The sequence below is a fragment of the Propithecus coquereli genome, unplaced genomic scaffold (assembly GCF_000956105.1).
Source record: "Propithecus coquereli isolate 6110/MARCELLA unplaced genomic scaffold, Pcoq_1.0 Scaffold83, whole genome shotgun sequence".
NCBI lineage: Eukaryota > Metazoa > Chordata > Mammalia > Primates > Indriidae > Propithecus > Propithecus coquereli.
In genome coordinates this window covers 1,057,753-1,084,225 of record NW_012154507.1, presented here as the reverse complement: position 1 = coordinate 1,084,225, position 26,473 = coordinate 1,057,753, and the positions used below count along the sequence as shown (strand labels likewise).

Sequence of the window (26,473 nt, the reverse complement as noted above, 5' to 3'; positions counted from 1 at the left end):
TCTAACAATTGTATTTAACAGCCATGCCCAGTGTTTCCCACTTTTTACAGAGTTTAGACTATGACAAAAATTTGCAAAAACGTTCAGTAATGGAATTATGTTCCTGAAAACGTCTATCTGCGGTATACCCAAGCAGCTCTACAAATCAGTTTTTTTAAAAATCAATTTGCTCAGCGTGCAGGTGGGTTAGACCACCTGCCTGTCTCCGTTCTGACAATCGTCAGTTGTGGACTAGAGCAGGAAGAGTTGAGCCACATGCTCAATTGTGTGCTGCAGTTCTATTCCTTTTGCACCCGCTAGGCAGACCACTTGAAAGGATCAGGACACCTCTTTACTGGTGCTGCTCAAACTATCATAATTCGCACCGTAAGTTTAGGAACGTGCTTTTTAGCCCTGGTCACTCTCTTCCACCATCTCTCTCTAACCCTTTCCTAGGAGTGCTTGCAGTTGTCCAGCACCTGTTAGTCACGTTTACCTCCAATTTTCCGGGGGTAGGGGCGGAAGAGGGGATGAAGAGGGAGAGAAAGAGGACTACCTGTTCTCTTGCCTCAAAGGGGCCGGTTAAACTTAATTCACATTGCAAACGACCAGGTTTCGACAGCCATCCCCATATTTTCACAGCTCGAAGCTTCCTCTCCTTTTGGGTCTGCTTTCCTGATTTGCTCCATTTTATACTGCTCCTCCCCCACGTCCGTCACTCTGGTCAGCGTAAACACTAAAGGCTGTGCAGCCGAGGAAAGACATTTTTAGGTGATTTGTAAACGGTGGGGTCCACAAGCCCAGGGCTGGCAAGATTCGCTGCAGCTCCGTGGAGGCGGCGGACTTGGAGCAGCAAGAGTCGGCCTGGTCCATCTCTGCCTAGCCCCGCGTGGCAAGCACCGCAGGTTGAGGAGCCCCCAAAGCCGAGGAGAGGGGGTTGGGAGACGGTGACTCCAAAACCCTCTGCAACTTCCCGGTCCCATAACCCCACCCATTAGCACGCGGCCTCGGGTGAAGCCCGCAGGACACACCTTGGTCCCCGCCCCTCAACAGGTCACCTCCCTCCACGCCCCTTTGCCTTGGCCCCGGCAGCCGGCAGGCAGGGAAGTGTCGTAAAGCCAGGCCCAGGAAACTTTACCCCGGGTAACAGCCGAGGCGCTTTACGGCGACGGCGGCTGAGTGTGAGCCTAGGCGGCGGTGGACGCGGCCGCTTCGGCGAAGGAGGCGGCGGCGGTGGCTGAGGAAGAGGAGTGGCGGCAGCGGCGGCGGGGACCGGTGCGGGGTGAGCCTCGAGGAGGGGTTGGGGAGGGGCCGCGGGTGACAGGGCTAGCGGATGGGCCCGGGCGGACGGGGACGGTGGCCGGCTGAGCAGCTGGGAGGCGCTGAAGAGCGAGGGGGGGCGGCGCGGAATTGGGGGGGCAGCTCCGTAAGGGACGGTTTCTGCCTTTGTTCCCCCCCATCTCTGCCGGTCCCCACCCGCCGCCCCCTCTTCTCCGCGCTTGTCCGTCGGGTCTCATGGCCTCCCCTCTCGGTCTGTGTCGCTTCTAGGATGGCGGAGGTACCGCCTGGGCCTAGCAGCCTCCTCCCACCACCAGCACCTCCGGCCCCGGTGGCGGCCGAGCCCCGCTGCCCCTTCCCGGTGGGGGCCGCCCTTGCCGGCTGCAGCGAGGACGAGGAGGACGACGAAGAGCATGAAGGCGGCGGCGGCAGGAGCCCCGCGGGCGGCCAGCCGACGGCGGCGGCCAAGGGGCATACGTGCCTCCGCTGCCCTCAGCCGTCGCAGGAGCAGCAGCAGCTAAACGGATTGATTAGCCCCGAACTGCGGCACCTCCGGGCGGCCGCTTCTCTCAAGAGCAAGGTCCTGAGTGCAGCCGAGGCGGCCGCGACCGCGGCCACCCCCGATGGGGGCCCCAGAGCGACTGCAACAAAAGGAGCCGGGGTGCACTCGGGCGAGAGGCCCTCTCATTCCCTCCCCAGTAATGCAAGAACTGCGGTCCCCAGCCTGGCAGAGGCAGCGGCGGCGAGCGATCCCGCGGTGGCCCGCAATGGACTAGACGAGGGCACCGAGCAGGAGGAGGAGGAAGACGAGCAGGTGCGGCTGCTGTCTTCGTCCCTGACTGCCGGCTGCAGTTTAAGAAGCCTCTCGGGCAGGGAGGTTGAGCCTGGGGAGGATCGGACGATACGATATGTCCGATATGAATCTGAGCTACAAATGCCGGATATCATGAGACTGATCACCAAAGATCTGTCAGAACCCTACTCCATTTATACCTATAGATATTTTATCCACAACTGGCCACAGCTGTGCTTCTTGGTAAGTGGGAGGAATGAAAAGAGGGTGAACCCAGCAGAAATCCAGGCCGTGCAGGGAAGGGAGTGTGAGGGCCAAGAAGGTGTCAGTGGATGTATCTTGCATTTCATAGTACTTTACATGATGTAAATTGCGTGTATACATTCTTAGTTATTTAACGAAACTGGTTTGAAGGTAAGATTTAATGATCCGGGTTAACTTGGTACTAATGTAAATGCAGCAAGCCTGTATGATGCAAGTTTCACTGGCGGGCAGTGGGGAGGGGTCTTGTGTCCTGTTTACTTTAGGTTATAATCATGTTTAACCGTCTTTAATTACCCGCCCTCATCCTCAAAGCACTTTGCAATCATTTAATTTGAACATGGTTCTGTTCAGATACAGGCCTTATTAATCTCTCAATTACAGCCATAATCAGGGAAGAGTGTATGCATAAACATGTTTTGGTGAACATGATTGTCAGTAAACTTGCTGTGGCCACATTGGAGAATTAAATCTTACAAGCATGTTCAGTAATTATGGAGATTGTTTCCTTTTACTTCCAACAGGACAATTAACAGTTGTAGGGAGCCTGCTTTCTGGTACTCCATTGCAGAAGGCGCTAACACTTCTGGTGACTGAAAGACTCCTGCAACTTGAACAAAATACCCTTTTGTGGAATGTAGAAAACTTAAGTGTGAGATTGTTACTAGTCTGTTTTTTTTTTTTTTAAAGAAACTGGTAATAGATATGCCTAAACACTAGCAACGCTGGCTGTGTGGGGTATAATTGATAATTTTTTACTTACATGAAAGTGAAAAAGACCATTGGAAAAGCTGAATAATTTTTTTAAAAAAATTTAAATAGTATTGGCAGTGCTGGTAATTTCTTCACAATAATATCGACCAATTTCGGTCTGTATGAAACCTTTAACTTAAATATTGACTTCAGGTGTATGCTTTGTATCGTATTCTTACAAGCATATTGTTTCCATTGAATCTTACTAAAGGTGACATGCTTTTAAGGAGTATTTGATGGAGGGAAAAGCCACCCCATTAATTATGCATTATTTTAGCATTGACTTAGTTGCACTTAGTAATGCTCTGCAAGGTGTTTTGATGACATTTTAAAAATCTGTCTTTTTTGATTCTATACCCTGGTGGTAAATCTGAAAATATAACCTGGGTATTGCATATAATGGTAATTCTGCTATTTTCTGTGTTAATCTTGCTAAAACTTCTATAGTATGTTTGCTTAAACTATGGGTACTATTTTATATTCTAGAAAACTGCTTTTTCAGGCTTCTAAACATTGTATCAAAATAGAAATTCTAAGATATGTCTGTGTCACTATGGGAAAATGTTTTATAGCACTATTATAAATACCATATCAAATGCCATTGTAATTGCTAAAAAATGTAGACTGATTTAATTGTAAGTTAACCCACAAAAGTGGATGATTGAGTCACATTTTAAATTGAAATAGATGTTTTTCTGTCAGTTTTAGAAAATAGTTGTGTATATGATAATTTAGCCAATTTTTGAGTCTTGATATTGCCTAGGCCTCTCTCAACTTCTCTGCCATTTTAGACTCTGATAAACTTAATGTTAGTAAACTTTAGTCTTGATTTTATATAGACCCCTCCTAATTCACCAGCTAATTTGTAATTTAGATTTTAATAGCCAAAATTTGTTTAACATTAAATCCTGAGTATCTAGAAATTGAAATATGCACAAGTGGTTGACCTGTAAGATTCACTGGTTCAAGTATGAATCTGGAGGTATAAAACAGTACTTAAAAAATAATCAGAGGTCATTTAGAACTGGGGCCTTTATGTTGGCATATTTTTAAATTAAAATTTCCCGTGGGAACTAAATTTTTAAAAAATACAAGTGTGTATGTTTATTTTAAATCACATCATTTTAGAACCGAAAGGGATCCTAGAGATAATCTAACCCAATTTTTTTTTTTATCGAAAAAATATTAAGGAATCTCCAGATATTTAGTAGCAGAGAGGTAAAGCTAGAACCCAGGTCTCCTGCTCTCTCGTTATGATAACAGATGTGAACCTGAAAAATGACATACCCTTGACTCATTTGGCGAAGATCATTGTGTCACCAAGTTACCTTCACCAAGGGGCACTTGCCTTTACAAACATCAAGCTCAAGAGATTAGAAACCTCTAACATGTTCCTGGTTTCCATGGGTAACCTTTAATGGGTAAAGTGGAATATATGGGGTTGAACCTTACAAAATTGCCAATACATTGCCAATGATTGACTAACAAAAATGACAGTTTCTTATAATTCTTCCTAATAACTGAACAGATGTAAAAACAGCCAGGGGTCGTGGCTCATGCTTGTAATCCCAGTTACTTGGGAGGCTGATGCCAGAGAATTGCTTGATCCTGGAAGTTCTAGACTGCAGTGAGCTGTGATTGTGCCACTGCACAGCCTGGGTGACAGAGCAAGACCCCCATCTCTTAAAAATTGTATTAAATATAATTAAATAAAATAAAAACAGTATTGTACAAATGTGAGGCACTGTCATTCTATTCTTAACCATTTTATCTTTACCTCTTTTGAGTTCATAGTATTTTCAGTTGTTGAAGCCTTTTGGAAGTTCTTAAACTTAACTACCAGTAATGTAATATAGTACTTCCGTTTATTTGTTCTAAATTTAACTGTCTGGCTTCCTCTAGTTTTCTATTTGTAGTGTTCTGGAATTTGGGAATCTCTCACACAATTTATGTTTTTCATAGTTTTCTAGACTGACACAAGCCTTTGGCCTTGTAGAGTTAGATCTTAATCTTGCCTGGGATTTTTCAGTTCCCATCCTTGAAAAAACACATTTAATAGCTTGAGTTTCAAATGTATGTGCAGAGCTTTTATTTGGAAGAATTGACAACCAGTTGGTTTAGTGATTCTTTTAAATGTACTATATATATACATATCAGCAATTTGTCAGTAAAAAAATGGAGCTTTGGCCTTCCTCACTACCAAAATCACTTTAATAACAGTGTATCATATATTGGGCTTTTATATTTAGGTAATGTGTACAACTGATTTTTAGTCCTACTGATTCATAATTAGAAATCAAATCTATGCATGAGCTGTTATAATATTTTGTTTGCTTATTATTTCCATGCTCAAAGGACAAAGATTTGTTTGAAATTCCTGTACAATTTGAAAGTACTGTCTAGTTGTATTGTGTTCAGTGGTTTTAATTTTTTCCTTACTTTTGGATGGCTTTATTAACTGTAAGGTATAGTTCTGTGGTTTTATCTCATAGATTTGTATAGATTTTTATTTCACACGAGCCTAGCTTATGAGGTCAGACCAAAATTTTTTCTGGCTCTTTTGATATACCATTTGGTCTGTGATGATTTTATGTATATACACACATATATATTTGAAGTGAGTTATTTTCAAATCAGAAAGTTCAGTCAGGCAAGTTTCGTGAGTATTTCAGGTCTTGATTCAGAGAGAAATTTCAATTTTCAAAAGAATTTTAAAAATTGTTTTATTGTGGATGAAAAAAATGGAAATAACCTCAGAGGTTTATTGACTCAAATAGTTTTAGAATGTGTGATAAATGAATTAATGTGGGTTGTTGAATTTAATATTTTCAAAAAGATTTTTCTGACCTAGTTTAGGTTTGCATGAAATAGATTAGAATGGTCTTGCCTAAAAGATTTCTCTACAGTTTTTTTTTGAAAAGGCTTTTAAATCAATTTACAGAATGACAAACTAAAAAAAGTCACAAGAAATTTAAGTTAAAATATGTATTAAGTATAAATTGGACTTTGCTTATTAATTTTTAACCCATTCCTGGCTTTTGTTATTCAAATAGTTTCTTCTGGAAAGTTAATTTACAGAAAACAAAAACTTGCTGACACATTATTAAACAGTTGGAGATATTGCCCTATTTGTATTTACTGGAATACAGTATTACTAGAATTTTTTTTGTGAGTGATGGAATTTTTGAAAAATATTTTCAGTGGTGACACTGGAAATCTTAATGAAAATGGGAGATGATTAGAATTTAACATGAAGCCTTTAGTACTCTGGAAAGCTATCCATTTTTATTAAAATAGAAATCTCTGTAAAATCATTATGTTAGAGTTTTAATATAAAACTCTGATTTTGGACTATAGATATTCTAAGAACTTTATGACAGTGACCCATGCTGTCAGGAGTATGCTAAAAATGAGACCATCATATATTTACATATGTTAACAAAAACCTCTTGGGTACATTCTAAGCAATACCTTATAAATAATACTGCTTCTGAAAATTTTTTATATTTTTTTCCTGATCAAAATCTATCTCCTACTCAGGTGTAAATATGTATTACATCTGGCTTTCACTAAAGCTTTATTATTAAATTTAAATTTATAAATTTAAACTTTGCTGATGGGCAAGTTTTACAAGATTTTATCATATCCTACTGAATAGACTTTTTCTTTAAAATAATTTTGGGCTGGGTACGGTGGGTCATACCTGTAAAGCCAGCACTTTGGGAAGCCAGCGCAGGAGGATCACTTGAGGCCAGGAGTTTGCGAGCAGCCTGGGCAACAGAGCAATACGTCATGTCTACAAAAAAAATTTTTTAAAAATTAGCCAGGTGTGGTGGTGCACGCGTTGGGAGGCTGAGATGGGAGGATTGCTTGAGCCCAGGAGTTTGAGGTTATAGTGAGCTATGATTGGGACAGTGTACTCCAGCCTTGGTGACAGAGTGAAACCGTGTCTATAAAAAAAAAAATAATAATAATTTTGTTCACATAGTCCCCCTTCCCAAAACTTACATAGGTTTTTATTGCAGGTACTTATAAGCACCTCATGTATAATCTTAGGAAATACTTGAGTATTTACCTGTGGAAATCTTGCCTTTTTCTCCCAGGCTTTGATAATAAACATAGGAAATTTATGTTCTAAAGAATATTGAGAGATTTTAAAACTAGAACATTTGAAGGAGTTACAGGATTTAGATTTCTGAAACATCTGTCATTGCTATCTTGCTAGAGTTCCCATTATCTCTTCTTTTTTCAAAAATGCTGACCAATGGTTGGTTGCTGTTTTCTCTGGGTAATTGCGCAGTACCTGATGGCAATGTATGCTTCATAACTGTTTGTTTATTTTTAAGGCCATGGTAGGGGAGGAGTGTGTAGGTGCCATCGTTTGCAAGTTGGATATGCACAAAAAGATGTTCCGCAGAGGTTATATAGCCATGTTAGCTGTGGATTCCAAATACAGGAGAAATGGCATTGGTAAGAAAAATATTATTTTGCTGAAAGAATGTATAAGATATTTTCATTTTTGTGTTTTGAAACAAAAGACTTAAATGTAAATAAATAGAAATGAAAAACTAAGGGAAGAAAATTAAGGCTATTTTTATTTCAAAATATTTTCAAAAGTTCTTAAAATGAATTTTTCATTAATATTTTTGAGAGATTATCTTTTTAACATGTACCAGGTGATGAGTTTTCACCTCCAAACTCTTTTTTAGGATCACATTTAAAAGATTTTGTATTATACTGGGTACTATAAGAAGTGCTGCAATTTTTAATAGCATTATGGGGGTATTTGATCCCAGACCTCAAGCAGTTTCTATACTTGGCTTAAGTAGACCTAATCAAACCAAAATGATGGAGAAATTATTACTGTTATTTAGTACTAGTAGTCAAATATTATACTACAATTCAGGGAGGACCAGGAGAGGACAATCTTATTATTTCTTACTATTCCCAAACTCATCTCTTTCTTGGATCTGCCTTTCCTGGCATGTTTAGTTAATCTTATACTTGTGGTTTATAAGGGTCATTAGAATTATCTGAGTGGCTTAATAAACAATGTTTTAGCCCCTCCCTTGAGAATCTTGTTTGTCCTGTCAGAGGGTAGGGGTGAAGCTTCCCCAGGTGACTGTGATGTAAGCCTGGTTAAGAACTACTGTTCTAATATCTAGGACCTACTGTCTCTGTGTTCACAGTTTAGGATCAGGTAGACGCACACTTGTCTGAGCATGTCCAATTTTGGGATGTGCTTTAGCTAAATAAGTATTTGTGAAAAAATGTTTGATTCCTGTACCAGTATTTAATTGTTAGCAGCTTTGTCACTTGTATCTTTTTTGCAAACCAGATGAATGTTATTGTCCAGCCTAAGACTGTTTGACACAGTCCTAGATGTTATGAGAAATTATTACAAATAGATTTACTTAATACGTTAGGTTTAACCAACTTTTCTTATGGTGTTACAGCTTTCCACTATGATTTTTAATGAGTTGGGCTTGTTTTATAGACCAAGTTTGAGCCTTTGATGCATTAAAGAGAGCTATTAAGGACTCAGGATAAATAATAGACAATTGTGTGACTAATTTGGAGGGCAGAAACCAGTGGCTTTAGGGTTGCATCCTGGCTTCCAGACATTTTGTTTGGCACACAAAATACATGCATACTCATGTTCGTAGTTTGAAAATTAAGTGATTTTTAAAATAAAATTTGTCTTTCTCTCTTTTTTTAAAATTAGGTTTGGTAGGTTTTTTTTCCCTTTAATGTACCAGATATATCTAACCCTAAAGTAAGACACGTTTTACTAGACATTTACAGACATAACCACTATCATTGGGAGTGCCAGACTTCATTGTGCCCAGGTTCGTTATAAGGTTTGTAGGAACCGACCTAATCTCTTGGACCCACTGTGGGACATAGTACTTCTGGTGAGGCTGTCTTGTGCCTTGTGTCCAGGGATTTGGAAGATCTTTGGCAAGATCAGCTCAGGTAAATGCAGTAAGTTCTGGCTAGCTCAGTGAGTTCCTGGGTTGCTCTGGCCATGCCATATCTTGCCTTTTTCTTTCTCCTTTTCCTTCTACCTTTAAATGATAGAACATACCTTTACTTGGGGCAAATAAGTACATGTGAGAAAAAGAAATATATCAGGAGATAGTTCTTTCAAGAAGAAACTTAAATTGTTATGTGGATTCTTTTGGCCTCTCTTAGTTTATATCTAAATTTTTTCCCACTTAGTTTGAGATAATCTGTGTATCTGCATTCAAAATAGAACCCAGCATTTGACATTTCTATGGTTATGAATATCATAATTTCGATATCTTTAAGAAATTAATTATAATGTATTTTTTCTTCATTAATACTCTGATCTATATTCTAGGTACTAACTTGGTTAAGAAAGCTATATATGCCATGGTCGAAGGAGACTGTGATGAGGTAAGTCTTTCTAAATGCTAAATACCTTTTATCCTGGGCATTATTCTATTGGGTATTTTAATAAATATTTTATAAAAATTGTACTACAGATTTCATTGCAAACTATTATTACACAAATGCAGCTTGTGGGGAAAATTATATTCCATTTAAAAACACATGAATTTTGACCTAGAACACTATTAAGATAACGGAACTAAAATTTCTTCAAAATGTGTCAGAATGTAAAAGTGAAATCTTAGGCATTTTCAGTAAAGAATTAGTATTCAGAGGCTTTGTTATCCTTGAAGTCATTTAAGGTAGCTCTTATTATAAACTCTATTGTAATTCGTTTCCGTAATGGCCTTAGTGTCTCTCTGACACCTTTATTTTTTTAACCATGGGAAAACTATCAGCCCATATGGAGAACATTTCACACTTGAAAAAAGTCTCTTGGCATTATATAATAAGGTTGGGTAGGGGGAACATAAGCACTTTTTCAGAGTAGAGCTATCTGTATATTAACGTAAGAGCATTTTCCCTCTTCAGCTTTTTCGTAAGGCCTGATGGCAGGAATAATTTCTTTGTATTCTACAGCATTGTGCTCTTATATATGGTAGGTGCTTAATAAATATCGGCGATGATTGGGAATGTTGACATTTACTGTTATGCAGTATGGAAGGGAACAAGTATAAACTAGAGAAATGCATATGTCTTTATTATAACAATGGTGACTAATGAGGAACAAAGTTGAACTAATAACTTTGTGATTAATACCAGTGACAATTGTGTTTGTTATCGGAGAGCAAATGTGCCTTAGAGAGTTCTCAAAATACATGAAATTAGGTAATTTTTCCCAACAGATTAACCTTAGTAAGTAATTTGTTTTAGTAGCTTTTTTAAAAAGTAGGTTTTATTTGTACAAAATTTATACATGGCCATTAAACATTATATGTGTGCTTGTATTTTTGTTAACAAAGTCCTTTGTGTTCTCATACTTTTCAACTCTTTATTCTTCTTTCTACATATAGCTACTGTTAACTGTTTAATATGCATCCTCCCAATTTCTAAGCATACCTATATGCAAATGTATAACTTTTTAAAATACAAATGAAATCATAATTATTATTCTGCAATAATAATTGCTTTTTTGATTTAACAATATCTCATGAACACTTTTCATTGTTAGAATATGAGATTTACTGCAGAGTATTCTCTCTCTCTCTCTCTCTTTTTTTTTTTTTTTTTTTTTTTGAGACAGAGTCTCACTCTTTTGCCCTGAGTAGAGTGCCCTGGCGACAGCTAGCTCACAGCAACTTCAAACTCTTAGGCTCAAGCGATCCTCCTGCCTCAGCCTCCCGAGTAGCTGGGACTATAGACACATGCTACCACGCCTGGCTAATTTTTTCTATTTTTAGTAGAGACAGGGTCTCGCTCTTGCTCAGGCTGGTCTAGAACTCCTGAGCTCAAGTGGTCAGAGCTCCTAGAGCTCTTCCTGCCTCGGCCTCCCAGAGTGCTAGGATTATAGGCGTGAGTCACCGCGCCCGACCTACTCCAGAGTATCCTCATGCTCCTTGTTCACATTAGTTTATTTTCTGACAGACCACACTACATGGTAGTTTTATGAGAAGGCCAACAGAAATGTTGTGTAGTGTGGTGAAGGCATCCTGGGATTTAAAGCTATCTTATTTTACTCAATAGATAATTCACAGGTGGCAAAGGATCTCACATTTTTCACATCTTTTAATATTAAAAAAATAAAAGATGCAATAACCAAAGTCATTTGCATGGCTGATAACTAAAATTTTCAGGAGAGTATTGGACTGGATATATTCATGAGTATAAATCTATGTTTGGATGATAGCCACAGTTGTGTAGTCAGCTCATCAAGAAGAGAAGTCAGGCTTCACAAAAGTTGCTTAACAGTTTGGAGAAATCTTTGGTATGGTAGACTATGTTTTGATCTACTACAGAGTAGAGAGAGGTTTCCAGTGAATAGAGGTGTTATAAGCAGGAATTATTATGTTCCTTTGGTTAAAGCCTTTTCTGAGTTATCCTAAGTCACTACCTGCGAGGCAGGCCATGTGCTTTGCTTTAACTAATCAAATCTTTAAATAGTATTGGCTTTTCTTTGAAAGTTCTGAGCTGAATATGGGGATTTTGATTATATTGTTTCAGTCTCAAGGTTAAATTCTAAATTAGTGAATTTGTGGGACAAATTTTTTTGGGGGAGAGATTTTTTTTTTTATAAATAAATTTTTTTATGGGAGAGTAAATCTTTTGCTTGTGGGCCTAAAAACCTGATGTTGATTCATTTCTCTTTCGAAGCAATGAGTATAATCTTTAGACTGAAATGGGGTTGGCTTAATGAACTTTTTCCTGTTGTATGATTTTTAGAGAAAGGGTCTCACTCCATCGCTCAGTCTTTTAGTTCAGTGACACAGTCATAACTCACTGTAACCTCAAACTCCTGGGCTCAAGCAATCCTCCTGCCTCAGCCTCCAGAGTAGCTAGGACTACAGGTGTGTGCCACCATGCCCAGCTAATTTTTAAAACATTTTTTGTTGAGATGGGTTCTTGCTATGTTGAACTCCTGGCGTCAAGTGATTCTCCTGCCTCAGGCTCCCAGAGTGCTGGGATTACAGGCATAAGCCACTGTGCCTGGCCGGTTGTATAATTTTTAAATAGATTGTTCTTGCAGTTTGAATACCTTTGCCTCTGGATTAGAGAACTTTTTCTTGGTTTAAAAAATTTTTGCTTATCTGTGTCCCACATTGTTCAGATAAAGAATTTGCTGTACGAGGGGACAGAGCTCTTATTTACTCTTTGTAAGGCAGGCTTTTACTCCTTTTATTCAGTTTTAAACCAGCCATACTAGCAATAAACCCTTGTATCCCTTTTTCCCTTCTAATTTTTGATAGTGGTGTGTTTGTTGCTTCCACTTCATAATAATACCATGTCACCCCATTTGGTTTCTACCCCTCCACTTCAGTGAAACTACTTTCTCATTGCTAGATCTAATAGCTTTTCTGCTTATTAAAATACTTCTTAGTCTTTAAGACCCAATTCAGATACCATCAACTCCTTTAAGTTTTCTTCTGGACAAAATCAGTTACACTTTCTGTGTGTTTTTTTTTTTTTTTTACTTCCGTTTTTGTAATATGTACTGCATTTAAATTCACTTGTTCAGTGTGTGTGTCTTAGCCACTATGGTGGATAGAGATGCCTTTTCTTGTTTGTGGCTATATTCTTAGTGCTTAGTGTGACATTTGTGATAGACTACCTGATTAATATCTGTTTAATAATTAGTTCTGTGCATCTAGCATGTTGTTTGTACCCCTCTCTCTTTTTAAACACTTCTGAATTTTGATCTGTATTATTGTTAACTTGTCTTTCTCTGAACTTTCTGTAAATTTTCTAAGACTGGCAATTATCTTTATTTTTGTCCATAGTAAAATTGTTTGAAAAGCATCAGCAGGGTTAACCAAGTTATTAAAATGCCTTTTAGTTAAAAAAAGTGCCGAATGTATTTGTGACCTTGAGTCATGTTTATATTGATCTTGGTTGCTGCTTGCCCTTTTAAATTCAGAGTAAATTAAACCAAAGTTAGTAATCACAGAGTTGAAATGTAGGTCATGTTTTTGCCCAAATACTAATGCTATTCCATCCTGGTCTGATAGATATTTTCATTTTGCCTTACTATGATTTTCCCAACTTTTTCTATCAGAATTAGACATGTTAAAACAACATAGCTAAAGATCTTTTTCATTTCCTATTAATATAGATTTGGAGCTGACTAAAAATTATAGCTTCAAAAAGAGAAACAACTGGATTTGTTGCTTCATGAATGAGAAGCGCATTACCCATTTGCTGATCTGGCTTGAATTTGGTTACAACTCCCCCACATGCTCTGGCTGCCAGATGTGTAGTGGCTAGGAAAAGTATCTTGCATTTCTGTTTTACATTAGGGGAAAGAGTAATATAAATACAAATAGTATGAATGAGTTTTCTATGATGTAATTTTTAAGGTGGGATCTGTGTATCTAAAATAATAAACCTGCATGGTGACTATTTACTTTTGTGTACTTTTTTCTGAAATAAATTAGAATATGGACAGGTGATTGAGCCATATGATGAATAGTGCTTTACTTTTAAGCTGTAGATATTCTTGAAATCTTCATCTCTGAAAATTTGAAGGCTTTTTTTTCTTTTAAGATATGATTTACCATGATGTAAATAGCCAGAGCTAACTGTGATCAGAATAAATGGAATCAGAATATCTCAATGGAATTTAGGTGTATAGTATGTGTTCTTAAAATATTTTTAGTTGAAAATCATGTCATCTGATTTTTGGCTATTTACCTTAAAAACATTTTTCTCATTGAAAAACCTTAATAAACATTACAGAATAGAAGATTCACCACGACCTTTCTAGCAAACACCTTTCTTTCTATTTTGGTGTTGTTTTCTTTCCATTCTTTTTTTGATGCATATGTTTATTTTTAATAGGCAGTTTCTCTCTTCTGTAAATAATATACTCGGTGAGCTGTTGTAGACTGTTTACAATTTGCTATTCAAACCCAGGACTTTCCCTACAACCTAATTTGTTTAATCTAATGCTACCTATTTTTAGCAATATGAAGGTAATACAAAAGACGTTATAGTAAATTCTAGACAGATAATTTAATAGCCTACTGTATTTGTACAATTAAAAGAATAAGATCATATTAGCAATAATGACTAAATTAGATTAGAAACCAAGGAGGTCTAAATTATTTTTTGATTAAAATATATGCATGTAAGGGTAGACAGGTCCAATTGTTTTACCCACCCACCCCCAATAATGTAAAAGATGACTTTTTAGTGGCTTCCTATGTAATACTCCCATGATGTGGATTTAAAGAGTAGCTTTATAGTGAATTTCTTTCCAATATAAACCCATATACTCTTTTAATATGTTTATAATTTAAGTGATTAAGTATTTAAAAATTGTGTCAAATAATACACAATCCCTTTGTTTAGAAAATATGAGTGTGCCAGGAGAATCTTTACATTTTAACTAGGTTTGTCCTTTGTGTAATTTTTTTCTATGTAATTGTGCTGTATTTCATTAATCTGTTAGGATGCAAACAAACCTGAATCCAACTCTTAACCATACCTCAAGTGTATGTGTAGCTGTAGTTAGCCTCAGATGTGCTTTGAATATTTTAGATTGCTGAGTATTAATGAGGGTGGACTTAGAATCCCCTTCATCTTGTCATAAGTAGGTTAGATCTCCCATTTGCTGCTTTGTTTTACAGTGGGAAATAATCTGGGGGATAGGTTGGGAGGAGGTACATAGAGTAGTTACTGTTAAGCTCTAGTTCAGGTTTGGACTCTGTTCTGTCCTTATTCTACTGGTGGCCTTGAGTTTCATTCATCTGTAAAATGGAGCTAACCACATCTATTTCATAGGAATAGTGTGAAAATAAAATGACATCATAATGCGTGCAAAATGCTTTACATTGCACATACTACAACTTCAGCAGATGTTAGCTGTTATTTTTTTTAAATTGTCTTTCTTTTTATTTCTGTGAAATCAATTCTAAGTTTTGAGTTGTTGCAGTTTTAGTGTTTCTCATATTTGCTCTGATTTAACATTTTAGCTATAATTAGGTGCTGACCTAATAATAGAATTTCAGGAATTATCCAAGAGAATTATTCAAAACTGAAAACTTTTATTGACCAGACTGGAGTGTTCCAGACTATAGGATGACACACATTACTGAAAATTGATGTGTTTTTTTAAGAGCAGGGAGAAATTGTTAACTTTTAATTCTTATCTTAAACCAAATAGTTTGCTGTACAGCTGTTATTTAAGGTTTACCTAGGAACATGTTTACTTGATCCTAAACTATTAATTACTTGGTTTTAGATCTTTTAAAGGTTCAGATTTAGCCTGTGATTTGCTTTGATGATTAATTGTATAGGTAATTGCCTTTTAAAATGATGCTTTCTTTTTAAGTATTCTGGTCATTTAAAAGCATGGCAATACTTTTAACATTTATTTTAATGTATGTAATGTAACAAACACACTAAGGACACATTTTTTAAAAAAATTTCAGTAGATTTAGGGGGTACAAGTGTTCTTTGTTACATAGATGAATTGCATAATGCTGAAGTCAGGGCTTTTCATGTACCCATCACCACGCTCGTGTGCATTGTACCCTATAGATAATTTTTATTCCTCACACTAAGTATACATTTAGTTAATAAATATTTAAGGGCCTCTGGATGTCAGGCAGTGTGTTAGGTGCAGTGGAAACAGCTGTGAAGAAAGTACACATAGGAGACCTGATATACTCATCAGGTATTTCGCAGGAGCAGTGCAGTGTTGCGGGGTAGTATAAAAGGAAAGGAGTACCACACCCAATCTAGAAGTGACATGCTAAGAGCAAAAGTGATGGAGATAGGAAGATCATTCTTCCAGAAAGAAAACAGTTTATGTGAATGATCTAAGGTGGGAAAAATCTTGGTGGGTTCCAGAAACTGAAATTTTAGTGTCGAGCATGAAGAGCAAGAGGAGAGAAATCTAAAGCAAAGCTGGAAATGTAGGTAGAGGTCATATCTTGCTGGGCCTTTAGGTCTCTTTAGATTGATTGTGAACTTCATCTTGAGGATAAAAGGGAGTCAATAAATGGTTTTAAGTTGGGAATTAGTAAAAGCATCACTCTAACTATAGTACTCTACTGTACTGTAGAGCAGCAGTCTGCACCCTTTTTGACACCAGAGACTGGTTTCATGGAAGACAATTTTTCCACGGACAGAGGGTGAGTGGGGAGGGAGGTGGAGCTCAGGCAGTGATGCAAGTGATGGCGAATGGCTGTAAATACAGATGAAGATGAAGCTTCACTTGCTAGCCCACTGCTCACCTCCTGCTGTGCAGCCTGATTCCTGACAGGCCGTGGACAGGTACTGGTCCATGGCCCAGGGGTTGAGGACTGCAGCTGTAAAGAATAGGAGACCTCTTGAGTTAGGAGGCTCTTTTAATTATAGTGAGGGTTGATGGTAGCTTGGAGTGGTGGTATCAGTGGGGATAGAAAGAAGAGGACCAGTTTGAGAGAGATTTAAGAGGAAGAATTGACACTACTCAGTGCTTGGATGTATATAGGCAGGTGGAGAGGCAAGAGGTTCAAAGATGACTCCAGGTATCAGATTTGAGGCATTGGTGTGGTGGAATGGAGATCCTGTTTACTCAGATATAGAATGGTGGAGGAAGAGCAGATTATGGGTTCAGTTTTAGATATGATAAGTTGAAGTACTGTCTTTTCTGTATTATTTACATCTGTTTGAATTCTTGTCACACTTTTTAATAGCTTGAGATAAAACAGGAAGAGACTCATATGCTTCTCTTGGGCCTTTGTTTAATTATACTTTGTCATTTTTCTCCCACTCCAAACACCTGAGGGTTATGACACCCCAGCGGTAACTGTGGCTCACTCTGTTTATAATTTTCCATGAGGTAGGTTGAGAATCAATAGAAAAGGCCAGTAGAGCTATATGTATAAAAGTTGGGAAGATGGGATAGAGGGTGTTTTGGTAGAGGGAGGTAGAAATAAAAGAAAATCACACAGTATTGATAATTGAACAAATTAGTGTACAGTGTTTTTTTCTTAAATATTTGATCTGATTGTTTACTTGGTAAGTGATTTTTCAAAGTATGTAATTATAACTTAGTTTTCTTTTATTTCTTTGAAGGTTGTTTTGGAAACAGAAATTACAAATAAGTCTGCTTTGAAACTTTATGAAAATCTTGGTTTTGTTCGAGATAAGAGGCTGTTCAGATACTATTTAAATGGAGTTGATGCACTGCGACTTAAACTATGGCTGCGTTGAGAAACTGACATCAAGGAACAACTTCCAACCGCACAGAGTCGACCTTTGCATGCAATGCAATTTGTACAGAATTGCTTTGCAGGTGGATTTAGTAATTTTCATGCAGCTCTTATCTGTCAGTGTCTCATTGAGTGTCGCACAATATTTGTTGCACTTTGGCATGGCACATTTGTTCTGAATTAAAAGAGATTGTTTTAAATTTCAAGAGTTCTTTTGGTACCAACAAAATGTGCCAGTTGATAGCCAAGATTTGTTTGTTCATTTGCAAAGTCTGCTGACAATGTTATTTACACAGTGATCATTTTATCACAGAACCAGTAAGTGGAACATGATTTTTGTTCCTTAAAAAAGCCAATGTGGATTGTAAAAGTCTCTAAGTATACTAACATTTCACACAAAACCTGCCCTAGTTTTCTGAAGGGAGTGAGTGAAACGCTTAAATTTTAGGTTTTTTTCCAATATTACATTTTCCATTCTTGAATATTGGTATCTCAGTGATTAGTGAATGAAAAAAATGTAGGGTGGGTTATGTCTTACAATGAGTAAAGATAACAATTAAATTGTGTCTGCCAGTGCCTGTGTAGATAAAGTATATTTGTCTTCATCTCTAGTTTTTGAATGCATGCTGTTTTTCCATTAAGGCCTTTGCAAGCAAACTTTTGTTTTTATTTAAATTCTAAATTTGATAATAAATTATTTCAGATTTTTATAATTTGGATACTTTTTCCAGGTGAGTGACAGATGGTTTACTTTAGAAGTCCCTTCTTTCCTTACAGTAAGAAGTTAAATCTACTTAGAAAATTGAGAAATAGTTCAAAAGAGATGAGAAAAGTTGATGGAGCCAGGAATTGCTGGGTTTTAGATGCACTTTTTTTTTTTTTTGAGAATGAGGGAATTTTGGAAAAGAATAGAAAATTAATGTAAATTGGTATGATTTTATTTAATCAAAATGATTGCTAAGCTGTGAAGAACAGCTTTTACAGAGTAGCTGGAATTTGTTTATCCCACTTGATTTGGATTCACATTGCTTCCATTTCTTAAAATGCTTCACTTTTGGTTCTTGGTCTTGGAAATAAATTTCAAGGTGTATTGTATCCATTTTAAGCTGCTTTTATTTTATTTTCACTTGTATGAGCAAATTCTTGGGGGAGCTTTGCTTTGTTCCTCCAGAAAAACAAAAGGGGAAATGAATATCTTTTTTGGTATGAGTTCTATGGGTTTTCTTAACAGTCACCATGTTTATTAGTTACGTTGTGTTTTGGCCAGTTAGTGCAATGTAACAGGTTTTAAAGTTAATTGCTTTCAGTTGAGTCAGTAAACCTCTGATGGATAATTTATTTAACTGGAAAACCTAGGTACCCATAAGAAAAAAGATTCATTCTCTGTTGAAAATGTTTGTAGGAATCTATATTGTTGTTGTTTCCATTTGAATATGCTTTACTTCTGCTCTAGGATTTGTTTTGAATTTTATTTTATGGCTCTAATTACTGTATTTTTAAAAACCCTACCTCCATTAACAGTTGGTAAAGACCCCTTTTCAGGAAAGTTTGTTGCTTCTCTCTTTTTTTTTTTTTAAAGGAAAGCTGCTCCTTGCTCAGAATAGTGTTTTGAAAGTGAACGTGGTAACAAGTACTTTTAAAATAAAGATACACAATTTATATTTGAAAATAAAGACTTCCTGCTGATGGGATCATTTATAGTTCTTTATTTTTAAATAAAACTTTTTCTTTCCATTTTATATTGCTCTTGAAAGTATAATGGGCAGAACACTGGTTATATTAAAAATAAGATGACCACACAGTACCCAGCTTTTCAGCTGACCATTTTGAGTATGTTTTTGGTCAAACTTCATTTGGGATATAGCATTTAGAAGAATACCAATGATAGTGATGCTTCTGTTATTCTAATATGGAGGAAAAACTGAGCTAAAACATTATATTTATTTTATCTAATTTTATTTCACCCCTTTTTATTTGACTTACTGGCTCCTAGGTAATGGTTGGTGAACATATATTCCCTTGACTCACTAATGGGGACAATTGTAAAGTAGATACATGCTGGGTTATTGGTTCAGCCATTTTTATGCTTTTTTCAAGTTGTTAACAAAACCGTCACTACGGACCTTTTCTCCCCATACTTGCTGAATTGACTGAACAGATTGGGCATTTGTAAACATGACCTTAACTAATGTGACTAAAAAGTCAAGTAGCTGCCATATTGTTTTACTGGTGTCTATTGAGTATCAGAGTATACCTTACGTCTTTAATTGGGTATGCAAAAATTGCATCTACTTAAGTAGGTTAAAATTTTAACCTCTAGCATGATAACACCAACATTAAAAGTCTCCAAGTTGAAGTAGCATCAAACTTTAATTTACTTTTTGACATTAGGTTTTTATTTTTCTTATATAAGCTTAAAACAATCCCATTTATAATTGATAGAGTGAGTTCACTTGGCTAAAACTGAGCAAAATCGGTGCAACTTTTCTTTTAATGGGGTGCTGCCTCTTTAAGACTGACTGTACTATTCACTGACACTGGTTTGGCAGTTGGTACTGCTGAACATTTTTATACATGCTACCATGAAGCTATATATGTTAGTATTGAAGAAGCTAACGGGTATACTACCATTTTTGATGTGTGGGCTGATTATAATTTCCCTTACATTGGGATGCAACTACTTTAGAAAAGTCCACAGATCAGAAACCAGACAGTAGTTTTTGAAGTTGAAACCAGCAAAATCAGAAACATAGAAAATATTACTATTAAAAAATTGGTTTTAATATTTTCTGCCTCTCTTCCCTAAATTACCCTCCCGACTTGCTCGACAAATCTGTGTAAAGGAGTTTGTTTGTCACATGTTTTAACTTTACCTTGCCCTGTGTTATAGTATTGGCTGACATGTATAAGACTGGATGTGTATATTTATTATGGTGTCTAAAAATCATGAAGTTCATCACTTTCCAGGAGCATAGATAAAATCAAATTGGTAGTGCATCAGAGTTACTTTTCAGTGCACCATGACATCACTAAAATGAGTGCTATAATGTTGCAGGGCTTTCAGGTTTGTAAAAACATAACCATAAATTATATTGACGTCAGATATGAGTTGAGTATCTATAAAATATCACGTGTATCTCAAAATATTGGACTGCTGTTTGATGACTGGATATTGCTGCATAATTTTCTTCTATTGTCCCATATCCTTTTGGAGAGAAAGATTTAATGGGATTTGAAATGTGCAAGCTGTCTAAATAAGATGCAGTCAAATAAAGTATGGTTAAGTTGTGTTTGCATTTTTCTTTTAGATACAGCTGTGTGCATTTTATGATTGGGTTGTTTTGCTTTTCCTACTAAGAAAAACAACAACAAGCAATCTATTCCGTTCTCCACTTCCTGCCTCCCATCTAAGAGTTATGTAGAAGAAATGATATAATTGTTATTACTCTATTTTGTGTTCTGAAAAAGTAGATTTGAAAGTAACAACATGAACTTGATTTTCCTAAAAGTACTCAAAGTTAGTCAACTCATATATCAGATATCAATACAAATGAGAGCATTTTTGCATGTCTTAAACCAAAAGTTTATCTTTTTAATCTTTGTACCATATAGTGGTTTATTTCTAAGGTAGTTTTTAATTTATTATGTACAATGCTTCCCCCTGTAAACAATCTTTTTTTCCCTTGCTAAGACACCAAAGTAAAATAGAGCAGTATCTAAAGGGACTTCTGCCCCATTCTTGTGAGGAGATTTAAATAGTAGTTGCATACACTTTCATATTTCAAGATTTTTGGATATTAGTGGAAGGATGAGATGATCTGTTTTAATCATATAACTCCTGACTTGCTTTTCTCATGCATGACAGATCTTTCCTTTGTTCTTTATGTTAATAGTAATGTGAAAATACCTGAGTTCATGTTTTACTTCGGCCTTATGTGGAACTCTAAATACTTCTTAAATTCAGTCTAAATAAGGACCAGAAGGTTGACATTATTCTTTCACACCTGTGAACACAGATCAGTATTAAACTGTAGCCCCAAAGGTGGTGTAATACTTTTTTTATAAGCAGCTTTTAGAAATAGTTTAAAAAAATGTGGAGCACACAGCATGGCCGCACTTTGTTTAGATCAGTGCCATTATCCAGTCACACTTTTTATGATGATGGATATGTTCTTTGTACTCTCCAATATGGTAGTTACTAGTCATGTGTAACCTCATATAGTCATACTGAGCCCGTGAAGTGTGGCTGGAATAATTGAGGAGCTGAATTTTTAATTTCATTTAATTTTAATTAATTGAAATTAGCTGCATGGCTAGTGGTTACTGTATTGGACGACATAGCTTTAGATAATATTTATGCAGTAATAACAGGAAAACATTTTTTGTATAGGATTTTTAAAAGATACTATTTAATTTATTGAAATATGAAGTAGAAGGATCACAAATAAAAATTGCCTGTGAGCAAGAGTATAGCTGAATTGTTCATATTGACAATGTATTTCATTAATAAACAGTGTCTGACGACCCTCCCATCTGCCCTCCCTCCTCTCCCCCATTGTGAAGTAGCCTTTCTGTGAAATGCAGCTTTTTAAAGTTTTTATTGTTGTAAGTTCCTTGGGTTGCAGAGACTAAGATTCAAGTGCCGGAAATTGGTTTGTGATGAGACTCAGCTTTTTAGCCTTAAAACATTTTGTATAGTTAGGCCTAAGAGTTTCTCATTTTAGATGAATCTGAAATCATTTCACTTCTAAATGAGATTGGCCATTTAATTTTACCAGTGGTTAAACTGGAACACGTAGGTCTATCGTATTTATACTTTATCCTCTCCTTTTTTTTTTTTTTTTTTTTGCCAAATCTGGAAGATCACCCATACTGATGAAGCCAAAGGCAAGTGTTTTTGTTTCTAAAAGAACCAGATTAATTTTGTAGTGTTCCATGGCCAGGGTGTGTCACCCTTGAACCTAGTTGATCCTCTTGGTAAGTGTGATTTATCAAAAGGGCAGGAGTGGGGATAGTGAACACCTGGGCAAAGAGAGTGCCTGGGTTGGTACAGCCTGTTAACACTGTTGGGGAGGGAGTTGAAAGCACATGTTCTGTTAGCAAGACACTTAAATTATGAAAAAGACCTAGAAATAATAAAGACCACCGAAGTGCCAAAATTTATCTTCTGCTACTTTAAAAAATGTGTACAACAATACAGGGGTTATAATGAAATAGTTTCAGTCTAATTATGTAAGTTTTTTATAATGCTAAGAAATAAGCTTATTTTTAGTTATGGATTTTTATGACTACCTCTTTGCTGTATGAATATATCTCAATTTTCTAATACCTCAGTTTCCTGAGAATCTGTATGTATGTTCTTGTAAATAAAGTAATTTACCATATGCTAGGGGAAGGACCTGGCTTTTAAAGAAATTGTATCAAAACATTTGTTGCTGGATCTGTTACATAGTGAATCAATTTGAAATTTCTTGAAAACGTTTATAGACTTTTCTGGTCCTCTTGACTGAGGGTTTTTAGTAAACATTTTTATTTAGTGAGATTTGTATTCCAGGAAGTGTGTGCCCTCATTTGTTCATTTACAACTGCAAAGATTTGTATGTGTCCTATGTTTTCCTTTCACGCCAAAGAAACCCTTTTTAAAAGCCAGCAGGTTGCATGAACCAAAAAAGAAATAAAAACATTTTGCCCCTTAAATAGGCATTCTTAAGAAGTTTTATTTCCTGGGAATTAAATATTTTACAGAACTAAAGCCAGTGGTAATAATTTATAAAAATGCATATATTTTTAGGAATGTACTACTTCCATTAAAGTACTGACATTTTTAAGGAACTGTGTTGCATTAAAATCCACAGTTGCATGAAACTCTAAAAGGTTGGTATAAAATATAATGTAATTGCTCAAATTTGATTATATTGTGAACTACTTAGAGGATTCAGTGCCCTAACATGAAGGGGATTGGTCACTGTCATCTTTAGGGCCAGATTTCCCATGATTGTATGTGGTTGTTGATCATTTTAACAGGGCTGAACCTGCTGCCTTTAAACTTTGATACCTCCCTTTCTCCAAATTGTGGCTGTAAACAGTGACTCTTTGCAGTCAGCTAGCGTTATACTTGATTTTATTGTGAATGCAAATAAAATAAAATTTGTAAGTTTGCCAAGTATTAACTAGGTAAATGTAAACTGATTTCAAATTTGTCTTTGGCCAACTCTACTGAATAGCTATGATAATATGGAAATGAAGTACATCAATATGGATGTGAACATTGTGGTTGGGTTATTATGGGATAATTATATTCTTCATATTAGAAACTGATAATGAATGTTCCAAGTGTTTATTTTCATCCTGATGATACTGGTCAACTTTCTTAACCTCTCTGAGTTTTTAGTGATAACTACTTGATAAGCTTTTTGTAAAGAATAAATGCCATAATTTATGTAAATCACCTTAACAGTGCCCGGTAGGCTAGTACATAGTAAACAAATGGTAGCTGCTGTTGCACATATAATACAGTAATTTATAATTTTTTATTTTGCTGTTGAGTTTTGTAGCACTAAGTGGCAAAAGTCATCTAAATATTAAACTAGATCATATGAGAGTAGACCAGACTATAGCAAGTGAAGACAAAAAACTTTTTGTATTTCCATCATGGAGAATATTAAAATAGGTAGACAGAAAAGTATAATGAGCTCTCCATGTACTTATCACCCAGGCCCAACACCATGGCTAATCTGGCCCCATTCATCCCAGAGCTTATATTTTATGGTAAAGTCTCATTTAAAAAAGAAACAAAACCATGATACCATTATCTCTTTCTCACACACACTAATTCTGAGTACCTAATATTTTTCTATGGGCATAATATAGACAAATACTGACCGGGGAAAAAATGGAGTTGATGAATATGGTGAAACTGCCAATGGTAACTGAGGAATGACTTAGGAGAAGGGGTAGCATTTTGAAATATAATCAGCAAGGGATGACAGAAAAGATAATTGGGTGAGCAGGACAGAAAAAAATAGGTGATATATACACAAAATTTTAATAGAGATGATTTAAGCAAGTGAAAACAGTTTGGGAGATAACCTAAAGTCGGGCAAAGATAAACACAACCCTATCAGATACTCCAATTATCATGGTCTGAGGGGATGAGTGCAGAACAGTTCAAGATAAATTCATTATAGCCATTATCTGAATTTAAAAAGAAGCTCTAAACCTCATGATTGACTAGAGTTGCCAGAAATGCATAAAATTAGATGATTTTATGAGTTCATTGTACTGCAGCTACACTAAATATATTGAGTGTCAGCCACAGAATTGTTCTCAAACTAGTGAGCCCAGTTTTCTTTTTGTTTATAAGAGTAGCCAACTGGAGGCACAGAACACCTTTGCACAACCTAATAGGAGGAGTTCACTGTGGTCTGGCCTGATTATAGGATCCTTGCAGCTTTAGGGATGTGAGCCTCTCAGTTTGGGGGGAAAACCTGTGATTAATGTTCTCTCTCCTTTGCAAGGAGGGCAGTTGGGTAATAAATAGTAACAAATAGCATGCAGTGAGATTGCCTTATAGTTTTCAAAGCACTTTGACCTACTTTAACTCAGTCTTTACGAAGATGTTTTGAGATGGAAAGATATTTTCATTTTGCAGATTAAAAAATCCATACTCAAGGTGCTCAAGTGACACCTTTGAGGTCACACAGCAGTGATGTGACTTGGACCCAGGCCTCCTGAGTCTCCTAGATCTAGTTTTCTTGCTACTACACACAGTACTTGATGAAACCCAAAGAGGGTAGAGCCCAGTGTTTAATTCTGTTGGATGAATTAAGACTTTAATGAATCCTACTAAATTATTTAAATACTGTTGTTTTATTCAGCATAAGATTTAAATGCTCTCAAAATGTTTAATAGGTCTAATTTATAAAATCCATTAAGAGATTTCAATTTAAGTGGTTTTTCTTAACTTTTAATTGGCTTCCAGTAATTAGGTCTGTAATATCCTTCAAGGAGACTGGGAGTTATTTTTCAGAACAAACTTTCCTTATGTGGTGTCTTGTTCTATGAAAATTGAAATGAATAATCTGATTAAATCATTTATGTTTAATTTTAGATTTCTAAATATTGTGCTCTAACATATAACTCTGACATTTTTAAGATAAAATTTTACTTTGTGGAATTTCAAGTAAGCCCATGGAAATACTTTTATAAGGGAAAGAAAGGAGTTACATGGGGAAAAACTACCTTGATTATTAATCAAATTTGAAGTCTAATTAAAATATGTAACAATACTTAACACTATGCAAAATCAGATAATATTAATATTGTCTTATGCTAGGCCTACAGAAATGCAAACAGGAAATCTATATATGTTTCTGTCTGTATATGTGTATGTGTATAGTTTGTTTTTAATGGATCCTTTTTCTCCAGTAAAAACTTGCTTGAACTAAAGTATCAGCTGGTGGTGATATAATGTTAAATGATGGGGATTGGTCTTAAAGCTGACTTCAAATAGAAATGGCTGTTAATACACAAAACATGTGCCACTTAACCACTGGACAGGCCAGGGATCTCAAGCATTCTATAAGAGAAAAACTTTGTCATTTCCCTACTCATGAAAATGAGGTTATCAATATTTACCCTTTAGGGTAGTGATGTGGATTCGCTGGAGTGTAACTCTGTGACAACAGGGAAATTGTTCATGGCTGTATTCATTCACTGCCTACAACAGCGCCTGGAACGTATTAGGCATAAAGTAGTTATTACATAAATGAATTAATTATGGAATGCCTTAAGGTACACCATAGAAAGGAGTTTAAAATTCTCAGAGGTATCACAGCTATTAACTGGCAGACAATCAATCTATGTATTTTCCTCCTTCCTTATATTATTCATGAAAGTATACATTCTCTCTAAGTGTTCCTTATTGTTGCATCACAAGATCAGGAGAGATTATTTTCTGCCATGAAGCGGTAGCCGCGTTCAGTTATTCATTAAACAATTACTGAGGACCTGCTTTGGGCCAGGCATCTGTGCTAGGCACTAAGGAAACAGCCAGCTAGCTGAATGGCTGTTGTGGGGCTCACAGATCTACCTCAAGCTTTCTGTGATATGCAGAGTGATCACTAAATTCTTTTTGATG

The 26,473-nt window shown here is 36.4% G+C and overlaps 1 protein-coding gene across 1 annotated transcript; it reads left to right on the top strand.

The window, feature by feature from the left end:
• The first annotated feature begins 1,108 nt into the window (after positions 1 to 1,108).
• On the top strand, positions 1,109 to 20,624 carry NAA30 (N(alpha)-acetyltransferase 30, NatC catalytic subunit). The gene is made up of 5 exons (XM_012663834.1): positions 1,109 to 1,261; positions 1,528 to 2,293; positions 7,411 to 7,534; positions 9,429 to 9,484; positions 17,198 to 20,624. The coding sequence occupies exons 2-5, from the start codon at positions 1,529 to 1,531 to the stop codon at positions 17,333 to 17,335; spliced, it is 1,083 nt and encodes a 360-aa protein (XP_012519288.1). The 5' UTR covers positions 1,109 to 1,261; position 1,528; the 3' UTR covers positions 17,336 to 20,624.
• Positions 20,625 to 26,473: the final 5,849 nt, after the last annotated feature.

Bases quoted from the DNA above. Each gene is read 5' to 3' on its own strand.
- NAA30 (XM_012663834.1), top strand. From the start codon at position 1,529: ATGGCGGAGGTACCGCCTGGGCCTAGCAGCCTCCTCCCACCACCAGCA. The intron at 2,294-7,410 runs GTAAGTGGGAGG...TTTATTTTTAAG, and splicing joins GGCCACAGCTGTGCTTCTTG to GCCATGGTAGGGGAGGAGTG. The intron at 9,485-17,197 runs GTAAGTCTTTCT...ATTTCTTTGAAG, and splicing joins TCGAAGGAGACTGTGATGAG to GTTGTTTTGGAAACAGAAAT.